The sequence below is a fragment of the Dermochelys coriacea genome, chromosome 19, assembly GCF_009764565.3.
Source record: "Dermochelys coriacea isolate rDerCor1 chromosome 19, rDerCor1.pri.v4, whole genome shotgun sequence".
Lineage (NCBI taxonomy): Eukaryota > Metazoa > Chordata > Testudines > Dermochelyidae > Dermochelys > Dermochelys coriacea.
Genome location: NC_050086.2, coordinates 10,386,644 through 10,399,583, shown reverse-complemented (window position 1 = coordinate 10,399,583; position 12,940 = coordinate 10,386,644). Strand labels below are relative to the sequence as shown.

Sequence of the window (12,940 nt, the reverse complement as noted above, 5' to 3'; positions counted from 1 at the left end):
TATATTTCCCACCAAATCCATCTGATGAAGTGAGCTGTAGCTCACGCAAGCTTATGCTCAGATAAATTTGTTAGTCTCTAAGGTGCCACAAGTACTGCTTTTCTTTTTGGGTGCTGTGTAAATGCTCTCCTTGCTTCAGCTGGACCAACCTGTGAAGAGGGCCACCTTAGTACCTCTTGCTCACTACTGTAGCTGTTACTTACAGGCTTAGCCTCTGTGGGAGCAATGGCACAGCTTCCCTGCATGAGGGAGGCTGAGTCTGGCCTTAAGGCTCGGGGTGCATTATTGCTAATAAGGAGGACTTGTGGCACCTTGGAGACTAACAAATTTATTTGAGCATAAGCTTTCATGAGCTACAGTATATTTCCCACCGAATCCATCTGATGAAGTGAGCTGTAGCTCACGCAAGCTTATGCTCAGATAAAATTTGTTAGTCTCCAAGGTGCCCCCAGTCCTCCTTTTTCTTTTTTGTGAATACAGACTAACTCGGCTGCTACTCTGAAAGCTATTATTGCTAATGGTGTTCGATGCAAGTGTGGTGGCTCTGCCTTAATGTTAAATTAATTAGCTCAGAACGAGGGCTGGGAATGGAGCCCCCACAGCATTTACGGTCCTGGATAAATAATTTTTGTGGGTCTGTGTCTTGCACGTGAGCCATGGCCAGGCCTGGAAGCTAACAAACAGCGAAACCACTGTAGTGCTTGAGCAGCATCCGAGCAGGCTGCCTGTCACCCCCAAGGCTGTAGGGGGCGCTCTCCCTAGGGCAAGGGGGTAGGAGCTCTGCTGTGCTAGCTCCTATGGCACCGGAGCCCCTGGGCTTTCCCGCGCTGCTTCCTTTTCCCGCCTTGCCGCCAGGGGGCGCCAATCTCCTAGCTCAGCCCTGCCCGGCGGGAGCAGCGGCTCATGAATATTCAACAGGTTAGTATAACAAGGACGTAGCGGGCTCCCGGAACCTTCCCGCTCGCTTCCGCCCAGCCAGCCGGACCCGAGCCGCTGGGACACGCGCCGGAAGCGGCGTGACGGAGGGGGTTCCGGGCGGCGCCGCGGAGGTGAGGCTGCGCGCGGGGCGTCGCTGAGGGGGCCGCGGGCTCCGCCCGTCGCTCCCACGGGGCCTGGCGGGGCGGAGGCAGCGCTGCCCCCTCTCCCCGCCGGCCCCCCAGCGCCTGGGGGGGAGGGGCGCTCCCCCGGGACGGGCCCCGCCCCTCAGCGACCGCCCGCCCCACTGACGGCCACTGCACCCCCCCCATCCCAGAGAGACCCCCCCCCCCAACCTGCCTGAGTCTCACTCAGACCCCACGGGCGCAGGGTGTCTTTAACGTGAATAACGAGTGCGAGGCTTTGTCGTTCCGTGTATAAACAGCAACAGTCAATAGGGATCAATATCTTAATGAGCTCAACATTGCATGTGATCGTGTCCTAGGTGCATAAGAGAAATGGTGACTTGTCTGTTTCAAATGCATGAACGTTTACTTGGCCGGAGGTTATGAGAGACACTCCTCTCTCCCCCCCCCCCCACACACACACTTTTTTCAGACTGTTTTATGAACTGGCTTTAACCCTATTGGACCCCTGGGCGCCTGTTCCATTAGACCCTCCAACAACCCCTGCCCAGCCTTCCCCAGACCCTCTCTCTAAGCTTCTCTAGATCTCCTAGGCATCTGATAATATCCATCACTCTCTGCCCCCAGGTTTCAGAGTAGCAGCCGTCTTAGTCTGTATTCGCAAAAAGAAAAGGAGGACTTGTGGCACCTTAGAGACTAACAAATTATTAGAGCATAAGCTTTCGTGAGCTACAGCTCACTTCATCGGATGCATTTGGTGGAAAAAACAGAGGAGAGATTTATACACACACACAGAGAACATGAAACAATGGGTTTATCATACACACTGTAAGGAGAGTGATCACTTAAGATAAGCCATCACCAGCAGCAGAGGGGGGAAAGGAGGAAAACCTTTCATGGTGACAAGCAAGGTAGGCTAATTCCAGCAGTTAACAAGAATATCAGAGGAACAGTGGGGCGTGGGGTGGGAGGGAGAAATACCATGGGGAAATAGTTTTACTTTGTATAATGACTCATCCATTCCCAGTCTCTATTCAAGCCTAAGTTAATTGTATCCAGTTTGCAAATTAATTCCAATTCAGCAGTCTCTCGTTGGAGTCTGTTTTTGAAGTGAAGAAACAGATTGACAGAGCCAGAAGAGTACCCAGAAGTCACCTACTACAGGACAGGCCCAAGAAAGAAAACAACAGAACGCCACTAGCCATCACCTTCAGCCCCCAACTAAAACCTCTCCAACGCATCATCAAGGATCTACAACCTATCCTGAAGGACGAGCCATCACTCTCACAGATCTTGGGAGACAGACCAGTCCTTGCTTACAGACAGCCCCCTAATCTGAAGCAAATACTCACCAGCAACCACACAACAGAACCACTAACCCAGGAACCTATCCTTGCAACAAAGCCCGTTGCCAACTCTGTCCACATATCTATTCAGGGGATACCATCATAGGGCCTAATCACATCAGCCACACTATCAGAGGCTCGTTCACCTGCGCATCTACCAATGTGATATATGCCATCATGTGCCAGCAATGCCCCTCTGCCATGTACATTGGCCAAACTGGACAGTCTCTACGTAAAAGAATGAATGGACACAAATCAGACGTCAAGAATTATAACATTCAAAAACCAGTTGGAGAACACTTCAATCTCTCTGGTCACTCGATCACAGACCTAAGAGTGGCTATACTTCAACAAAAAAGCTTCAAAAACAGACTCCAACGAGAGACTGCTGAATTGGAATTAATTTGCAAACTGGATACAATTAACTTAGGCTTGAATAGAGACTGGGAATGGATGAGTCATTACACAAAGTAAAACTATTTCCCCATGGTATTTCTCCCTCCCACCCCACCCCCCACTGTTCCTCTGATATTCTTGTTAACTGCTGGAAATAGCCTACCTTGCTTGTCACCATGAAAGGTTTTCCTCCTTTCCCCCCCCAATGCTGCTGGTGATGGCTTATCTTAAGTGATCACTCTCCTTACAGTGTGTATGATAAACCCATTGTTTCATGTTCTCTGTGTGTGTGTATATAAATCTCTCCTCTGTTTTTTCCACCAAATGCATCCGATGAAGTGAGCTGTAGCTTACGAAAGCTTATGCTCTAATAAATTTGTTAGTCTCTAAGGTGCCACAAGTACTCCTTTTCTCTCTGCCCCCAGTGGTCTAACCTCCCTCAGGTTCCCTCCCCAAACCTCCTTTACCTCATCTGCTCCCACCCGGACCACCACCTCAGTCTCTCATCCTTCTCCATTATCCCCCAGTCCTCCTCCCCCGTCATGCTCCCATCAATGACCCCACAAAGCTGAGCCTGGCAGTGAGGAGGTGTTACCGGCTCCAGGGCCTTAAATAAATGTGCTTCTTATTGTTTCTAAGCTTTGTGCCCAGGGATTTTTCTCTGGGGTTTGATATTAATATTTTTACTAGCTTGAGAACCCGTTACAACGACTTGACTTTGTGTCCCAAAATGAGACTGACCACTGAATTATAACATCAACCAAAAGCCATCTTCATCCAGTGGAAAAATAAAATCATCTAACTATCCAGGTGCAGGAATCCCTGTCAGATAGCAAGGGTAACCGTAACAGGTGTGTCTGAAAGTAACAGTCCTAGACAGGCTGAAAGAACTTCAAAGGCACTCAACATCTTGTCAGCAAGAATCTGAATCTCCTCCCCTCAGCGGCGTAGCCCTTTATATCGTGGTTATTTTCTGCAGCTGGTTTTGGGCCAGTGGACAGGCTGAGATATTGCCTAGTCCACTGCCTGGAAGGGACTGGAGACTGTCCAGACAGGAAGGATAAAATGAGGCTTACTCTCCTGTCTTGGCGTGGTCCCTCCGTCTTGCTAAGGAGGTGGAAGGGGGGTGTCACATGATAGGCCCCCCCCGGTCTGAGAATTACTTGGCAACTTCAGTTTTCAATGCATTATATTCCTAAATATGCCCTTTATAAACACGAATAAAGGGCACTGTCTTAACCTTTTCCTTCCTCTTTCTAGGAGGAGAAAGAAATGAGCTGACATGTCAGAAAACCATGGGTCTTGCCTGGCCTTTGGCCAGGCTGTGATTGGGCCACCTGGCTCGGGGAAGACCACTTACTGCTTCGGCATGCAGGAATTCATGTCCAGGATTGGGCGGAAGGTGGCTGTGGTGAATCTGGACCCAGCCAATGAAGGGACTCCGTATCAGTGTGCTGTGGACATCTCAGAGCTTATCACTCTGGCTGATGTGATGGATAATCTGAAACTTGGCCCCAATGGTGGTTTGATCTATTGCATGGAGTACCTGGAAGCCAATTTTGACTGGCTGCAGGAAAAGCTGGCTAAACTCAAGGGTCATTACATTTTGTTTGACTGCCCAGGGCAGGTAGAACTCTGCACCCACCATGGCGCATTGAAAAATGTCTTTGCACAATTAGCTAAGTGGAACTTCAGGGTATGTTTGGGGTTTTATGTATAGTAATAAGATGGTTCAGCACCCGTAGCTCTCGCATGTTTGCTGAACCATGTTTAAAAGTGTTATGTCTTACAGATAGGCCTTATGAATCTGTGGAGTGTATGTAATAATTAATAATATGCTCTTGCTGTGTATTGGTCCATTCAGCCAAGTATATAAAAGCACTTTACAAAGGTAGGAAAGTATTTTCTGGGGAATGAGGCACAAAGAGGACTTGCCCAATGCCACCCAGCAAGTCAAAAGAATAGAATCCAGGGCTCTTCCCTACCAGTCCTTTGCTCTACTCCTAGTGTCTTTCTACAAAGTTTTCACATTTTAACCCAGTGAACGTTGTAGCTTGGGATAGGGAGGAATGTTTGTATGCCAGATTACGCTGGACCTGAAGGATTCTATCCCAAGAAATTCAAATGATCTTTCAAGATGCGTAACCCAGATCTCATTCAGTTAACAAAAATTATGGGGCAAATTATATTTTAATGTGCTTGATACAAACATTTATTTTAATGCAACATTCTTGTATATTGAAACACACAAATGAAGCCAGCAAATGCACAAATGAAGGTTTTCATAATAAAACTATCTTGCTTACATTACATATATCTCATGCTTTGGATTACTGGCTAGACCATTAATGTATAACCAGTATACTGGACAATCAAGGAGGGTAAGGTAATTTTACTTGAGAATCTTATTTAGAATCTTAACTTTTGCATTTGTGTGTGTGTTTGAATAAACATGATGTTGCATTCACATAGTTCTTTGCATCTAATTTTTATCCTTTCTGAAAAAAGAAAAATCACTATAGAGTTGCATAGATGAGTTCTTATGCACATCTGTAAGCTTCAGTACACTATAGATACAGGAAAAAATCTAGCTGTTGACACGATTGAACTCTGTAATATGGAGTTATACATTTGTGCAATTTCATAGTATGACAGGTAGTAACATAACTAAAATCCTAAACCAATCTGTTTCATATGTATGAAAAATGATTAGTCAAATTGTTTATAAATTTATTCTTTCAAAAACCACACTGCGACTGTTCATCCTAGAGAAGTTTGATGTTATAAAATTACTCTGTTATTGAGTTATTTTGGGTGAATATTTGTATGGGTAAAGTGGAAAAATTGTATATAGTCCAGTAATTCAAAACTGGATTTAACACAGACTTCCATCGCCTTTGCGCTGAGACCAAGCATGGAAAGTTTCATCCCCAAAGGAAAGCAGTTCCAAGCAAGTGAATAGAGAGGGCTGAAGTGGAAGAAGAGTTGCAATTTTAACAATCTCTCTTGTTGTTGGTGAAAGTTTGGCATGTCTATAACATTTTTTCATCCATTGATACCAAAGTACTTTATAAAAATGGGTCAATATCATTATCCCCATTGTACAGAGGAGGAAACTGAGTCATAGAAAAGTGATTTTCTCAAGGTCATTCAGCAAATCAGTGACAAAGGTGGGAAAACAATCCAGGGCTCCGGACTCTTTGTTTGGTCAATATTCTATACAGTGGATCATGCTTAGTGGTCAGAGGTATACAAATAAGTATATCAAACACCTAGGGAGAAGGTGGCTGATGGTTTTTTTTCTGATTAGAACCACATGGGTCTGGAGGGCTGGATGCTTTATCTTTCTCCTGTGTCACAGATTTGCCTTAGTGACTTCTGCATATTTGCATAGGAAGATTCTGCCCTGCCTCTGATTTTGCACTATTTCTTTCTTGTTTCCATTTTGCAGTTGGCTGCAGTTCATTTGGTGGATTCTCACTACTGCACAGACCCTGGAAAGTTCATCTCAGTTCTCTGCACCTCCCTCTCAACCATGCTGCATGTGGAATTGCCTCACGTCAACGTCCTCTCAAAGATGGACCTGATAGAACAGTATGGCAAGCTGGGTAAGAGCCTTTGGGAAGGAGGCCTGGGTGGAAGGAAAATGAGTGGACCCTGCAAAGGAGCAGAGGGTAGAAGGGAAGTGCTGTGGAGCTGACTCTTATCAGAGAGAAACTAACCTCCTGATAAGGCAACTTGGGGATGATAGACAGGAAAAGTATATAACATCTCCCGGAGTTCTTGGTGAAATATTCTGGCCTGTGCAGTTAGCTGTGTGCATGAGTACTCTCATAAGCGCTTTCAAAGCCATTCAATAAGAAAAAGGAGATCCTGAAGTGGCCACAGGGTCCACTGGTAGCACCGTAGACCTGTCTGTTCGTTCGTCTGCCTTTTCTGTTCCAGCCAATCATCAGCTTCCTCTCTCTGACATTTCACACAGCCTCGCCACTCTTGGGGCCAAATTCAGTAAGTCTCAGCTGGTGTAGCTTGCACCTTTAACGTATATTTTAAACCAACTTAAACTCAGTGGGCCAAATTCAGGGGCGATGTGTAAGGTGGGGGTGTTAGTTGTACATTGGTGGGTGGGTGCGAATCTGAAGGAGTCCCTGTTGCAGTAACTTATTTGCTGAGGAATCTGGAAGTAGTTGCACCTGTCACCATTCTAGATGTGATTCGATTCACCTGCTCTCCCCTCTCCAGCCCCTGCCATGTGGAACAGCCTTGCTCCATCTCTCCACCTCTCTAAATCTCCTCTGAAGATGTATCTTCTCGCTCATCTTCACATCTCATTCCTTCCCTGCTCCATGTCACTCTGTATTTGATTCTAAAAGCAGACTGGGATATAGTCTGTGTGAGACGCTACACGAAATAGTCGTCTTATACCTGTTGGGGAAACTCTCAGATCTGGAGCCTCTTGTGCCAATGGGATTGCTGGGGAGCTGTCTGAATCACCTCTCTATGGGGGCAGAGACTTGCTGTTCACTGGGCTTTGTTGCGTATTCTCATTTGATGGTAGGATGACATTGGAGCATTTGAAGAGGGAGCTTGCCCTGCTGGCCACACAGAGCAGTTAATGTTGTCACAGAGCATGTTCAGAGGGCAAAGAAAGGGGTGGGCCAGAACCCCCCCCCACCTCCAAACCCATAGGAAAAATGCAGACCCTGGAAGCTGGTCCTGAAGCTGCTTCTCTTGTCTGTCCTTGCAGCCTTCAACCTGGATTATTACACTGAGGTTCTAGATCTCTCTTATCTGGTAGACCATTTAGCCACCGATCCATTCTTCAAGAAATACCGTCGCCTCAATGAGAAGTTGGTGGAGGTTATTGAGGACTACAGCCTGGTCTCCTTTGTTCCACTCAATGTCCAGGTAACCCAACTTGAGGCGTGGGTGGGTTGGAAAAGGCAAGGAACGTTTTGCAGGTAGCTTTCTGATTCATTAACTGCGTAGATTAAGTTTGTGGGCTTCTAAAGGGAGCTCTGTTCTCCCAATGAGCACCTGACAATAAAATCTTGTGTCCCTGCCCATGTTGTTTTTTTCCAGACTTTAGCTGTGTCAAGTAGAACTGTAATTTCACATCTTGATTTCTGTATCCTTGAATAAGCATACTTATATTAAAAAAAAACAAAAAACCTGTATTACCCATGCGGTATTAAGTCCAAGTTTACTTAGTGCCTTTGATAATGGTCTAGAAGAGGGCTTTGGGAGACTAATGAAACCCAAATGGTACTAAACTTGGAGGAATTGCAAACTCTGGTCAGGACAGAGAAATACAGAAGGGAGGTACAGAGAGCAAAAACTTGAAGAAAATAAAAAATGAGTCTCCTCCTAGAAAAATACAGCTAATATATCAGGGTGGGGAGGGAATCCAAAATATGAGATACTCAGTAGGATGGAGAAAGCCAGGAGGCTATAATATTGAGAGAGACACAGGGGTGAGAATGGAGAGCAAATCAGGCCTGAATTTATAAATGAAGTGTGGCAGCAAAAGTAAAGCTAATGCAGTTTAGGGATGCATAGGCATTGCATCATGGAGCAGGGAATTAAGGATCCCCCCTCTACACAGTTGTCTTGTAACTGTATCTTGGGTTCTGCATTCATTGCTGGGCACTGTGTCATCTGAAATATGCCGATAAATTTGCAGCAGGAGAAGAGCAACAAAAATAAGCTGACAGGTGGAATAATCTTAGAAGGAAGGATTAAAAGGAGTTAATATATACTAGAAATGTGACAGGTTTCAGAGTAGCAGCCGTGTTAGTCTGTATTCGCAAAAAGAAAAGGAGTACCCGTGGCACCTTAGAGACTAACAAATTTATTAGAGCATAAGCTTTCGTGAGCTACAGCTCACTTCATCGGATGCATTTGGTGGAAAAAGCAGATGAGAGATTTATATACACACACACACACAGAGAAAATGAAACAATGGGTTTATCATACACACTGTAAGGAGAGTGATCACTTAAGATAAGCCATCACCAGCAGCAGGGGGGGGAAAGGAGGAAAACCTTTCATGGTGACAAGCAAGGTAGGCTAATTCCAGCAGTTAACAAGAATATCAGAGGAACAGTGGGGGGGGGAGGGAGAAATACCATGGGGAAAGAGTTTTACTTTGTGTAGGTTTCAGAGTAGCAGCCGTGTTAGTCTGTATTCGCAAAAAGAAAAGGAGTACTGGTGGCACCTTAGAGACTAACAAATTTATTAGAGCATAAGCTTTCGTGAGCTACAGCTCACTTCATCGGATGCATTCGATGAAGTGAGCTGTAGCTCACGAAAGCTTATGCTCTAATAAATTTGTTAGTCTCTAAGGTGCCACCAGTACTCCTTTTCTTTTTACTTTGTGTAATGACTCATCCATTCCCAGTCTCTATTCAAGCCTAAGTTTAATTGTATCCAGTTTGCAAATTAATTCCAATTCAGCAGTCTCTCGTTGGAGTCTGTTTTTGAAGCTTTTTTGTTGAAGTATAGCCACTCTTAGGTCTGTGATCGAGTGACCAGAGAGATTGAAGTGTTCTCCAACTGGTTTTTGAATGTTATAATTCTTGACGTCTGATTTGTGTCCATTCATTCTTTTACGTAGAGACTGTCCAGTTTGGCCAATGTACATGGCAGAGGGGCATTGCTGGCACATGATGGCATATATCACATTGGTAGATGCGCAGGTGAACGAGCCTCTGATAGTGTGGCTGATGTGATTAGGCCCTATGATGGTATCCCCTGAATAGATATGTGGACAGAGTTGGCAATGGGCTTTGTTGCAAGGATAGGTTCCTGGGTTAGTGGTTCTGTTGTGTGGTTGCTGGTGAGTATTTGCTTCAGATTGGGGGGCTGTCTGTAAGCAAGGACTGGTCTGTCTCCCAAGATCTGTGAGAGTGATGGCTCGTCCTTCAGGATAGGTTGTAGATCCTTGATGATGCGTTGGAGAGGTTTTAGTTGGGGGCTGAAGGTGATGGCTAGTGGCGTTCTGTTGTTTTCTTTGTTGGGCCTGTCCTGTAGTAGGTGACTTCTGGGTACTCTTCTGGCTCTGTCAATCTGTTTCTTCACTTCAGCAGGTGGGTATTGTAGTTGTAGGAATGCATGATAGAGATCTTGTATGTGTTTGTCTCTGTCTGAGGGGTTGGAGCAAATGCGGTTATATCGTAGCGCTTGGCTGTAGACAATGGATCGAGTGGTATGATCTGGATGAAAGCTAGAGGCATGTAGGTAGGAATAGCGGTCAGTAGGTTTCCGATATAGGGTGGTGTTTATGTGACTGTCGCTTATTAGCACCGTAGTGTCCAGGAAGTGGATCTCTTGTGTGGACTGGTCCAGGCTGAGGTTGATGGTGGGATGGAAATTGTTGAAATCATGGTGGAATTCCTCAAGAGCTTCTTTTCCATGGGTCCAGATGATGAAGATGTCATCAATGTAGCGCAAATAGAGTAGGGGCCAACATTTTTATGGCTGACTTAGAACAACGCTTCCTCAGCTCTCGTCCCCTAATGCCCCTACGATGTCCACGATACAGCATGTTACTTTCTTTAAAGTGTTTTCCGCACATTAATCCTCCTACACACTCTGTGATGTAGGTCAGGGCAAGTGTTGTTCACGGCGTTTTAGAGATAGGGATGCTGCGGCAAAGTTAGGTTACTTGCACAGGACGGAGTCATTATTAGAGTTCTGACTGTAATTCAGGACTTGCTGACATATAGTCCCCTGCGCTAGCCACTAAACCACTTCCTGTAGATCACTGAATTTCTTCAAGGGAAATGAAAATTTTATTTCAAGAGTAGGCTGCAGAACATCCTCAATGTAGGTTCAGAGCAACTGCCTTATTTAGACCAGGTTCTCTTAAAAGATGGCCAAGTCCATCCATTATATTGTAAGCCCTTTGCTACAGAGATCTGTCTGTTATGTTTTTCCTTTGGCATTTTGGCTGTTATATGAGTAGAGCCAGTACCCAATGGCTGGAATTCTGCGCCCTCGAGTGAAAGAATACACAATACAGCTGCTGCAATTTCCCCCCATCTCTCTCTCTCTCTCTCTCTCTTCCTCTTCTCCCCCCCCCACCTCCCCCCAAAAAAGCCCTGAACCTCACATTCGCTGATGTTGGGAGATGCACACACATCTCATTTCTTCATAAGGAAGAAATCACTTTCCAGGGAGAATTGTGAGGCTTTCCCTCTCCTCTACCCAGGCTGAGCGTGTGGCTGTGGCATTGCACCCATCCCTGCTAGTTCAGACTGCTTGACTGTTTTTTCTTCTTAATGCTTCGGTTAAAGCTGCTGCTTCTCATTTTCACCCCCACTGTGTGTCACTCTTCCCAGGACAAGGAGAGTATGCGACAGGTGATGCAGGCAGTGGACAAAGCCAATGGCTACTCCTTCGGAGACTTGGAGCAGAGAAGCCTTGAAACCCTGATGTCTGCAGCAGTGGGAGCTGATTTCCACTTCACATCGTATCCTTTGGCTGCGCTTCTCTCCTGTGTGGAGTCTTGAACTCGGATTTGTGGCTCTGGGGATTTCATATAGGCCTGTCATCTCAAGGTCTGAATTCAGGCCATGTTATTAGTACCTTTATCGGATACTGTTTAATGGCATGTGTACAATGAATTGTTAGGTCTCAACTCAGATCCTATTGGCCAAGGGTCCACATCAAAACCCACCACAACCACATTTGGCCCTAATTGGGATCTTAATTGTGGGGGTGTCATTGACTGCATCTCTGTAATTCATGCTTACTGGGCTTGTTCCTTCCACAGAGCATAATTAATCATTTGATTAATGCCACTTTGTTTGGAGCTTGTTTGGACCAGCAAGAACTACAAATGCATTTGAATGTTGCATCTTCTTACCAATGCTACTAGTTCCCATGTTAGCTTTCAGGCTAATGTTGAAGTCTATTCTCGGATGAGAAGGTTAGAGCTCCTCTGTCTCATAGGGTGCTTTGAACACCAGCCCTTCTTGCTGCCTTGTTTTCCTTGATTCCTGGATGATCAGCACACTTGCAGTCCAGGAGAAGTATGTGCAGCCTCAGGAGAAAACCGTGGAACAGGAAGCAATGGAAATATAGTGCTCCTGTATCTTTCAGCAGGCTTGTGGTGGAAGGAGCTCCCTTCCTGTTTTAACTGTGTCCCACCTCTTCCCATCAGAAGCATGAGGGACCCTCTGTATAGTGTGACTTGGACCTAGTACTTCCTGGGCAGAAGTCCAGCTGTTAAGCCCTCTCTTTGTATGAATGCAGTCCTGCATCTGGATCCTGCTGCATATGAGCTATGTTTTTCTAGGTGACAATGAGATCAGGACCTCCATAGCTGAGTGCAGGACAAATTCAAGATCTCCTTACAGGAACAAGAGAGAATTTTCACCTGATCTGGGACATCAACAGCAGAAGAAGAAAACAACTTCTCTGTAGAGCAGACGATATGTAGGAGCCTACTATTGCCAAGTCTCATCCCTCACCACCATGACCAAGGCCACGTCTCAAGTGAAAGACAAATCAGCATTTACTGCAGTGAATGGAGCTCCTTCTTGTGGTATGAGTTCTCCATGTATTGAATGGGACCTCTGTGCATCCTCACAGTGAGGAGTATCCACTCTTTAGAGAGCCAGCCACCTGTCCATTCATCCCTGGGAGGGAGGAGAGGTGTGAGTTTTGTTGTTGTTGTTGTTGTTTGTTGTTTGTTTTTTTTATTATCAGCTCTTTCTTAACAAAAAACACTTCTTCACCTCTTAGTTTCACCCTGTACTTTTGAGTTTGCTATGAACTCCCCTGAAGTGGAGAAAATAAAATGCAACAGTGCTGCAAAGCATGGGGGACAAGATGAGCCATGAATAGGTTCCTTATTGTAGCTGCAGATGCGGCCACACGTTTCTATTTAAAGCACTCTATTCTCTGTTGTTGCCTTCTGTGACCTACCTGGAAGCAGAACAAGTATCTGCTTGGGATGGGGTGGAGGAAAGGAGGTCACTTCTTGTGCACTCTGTTCCAGTGGACAAATTCTGTGTCTCTGCCCTGCATGACGAAACCCTGCCAATGTCCTGTTGTGAGCTCCTGAAAGCTTTGCCCAAACCGTACTAACAGGAGTGTTCATAGGCTTATGACTGGGGAAGAGCCTGTGTG

The 12,940-nt window shown here is 45.7% G+C and overlaps 1 protein-coding gene across 4 annotated transcripts; it reads left to right on the top strand.

The window, feature by feature from the left end:
- The first annotated feature begins 811 nt into the window (after window positions 1–811).
- Window positions 812–12,713, top strand: GPN2 (GPN-loop GTPase 2). Of its 4 annotated transcripts, XM_043506098.1 has the most exons (7): window positions 3,242–3,641; window positions 4,064–4,499; window positions 6,255–6,411; window positions 7,551–7,711; window positions 11,146–11,276; window positions 11,818–11,897; window positions 12,554–12,713. In XM_043506098.1, exons 2-6 carry the CDS (start codon window positions 4,086–4,088, stop codon window positions 11,888–11,890), a joined length of 936 nt encoding a protein of 311 aa, XP_043362033.1. In that variant the 5' UTR covers window positions 3,242–3,641; window positions 4,064–4,085; the 3' UTR covers window positions 11,891–11,897; window positions 12,554–12,713. The 4 variants fall into 4 exon arrangements, with proteins under 4 accessions (XP_038233849.1, XP_043362032.1, XP_043362033.1 ...); XM_038377921.2 differs by lacking the exon at window positions 3,242–3,641 and adding an exon at window positions 812–1,049 and having other exon boundaries at window positions 11,818–12,713; XM_043506097.1 differs by having other exon boundaries at window positions 3,229–3,641; window positions 11,818–12,713.
- Window positions 12,714–12,940: the final 227 nt, after the last annotated feature.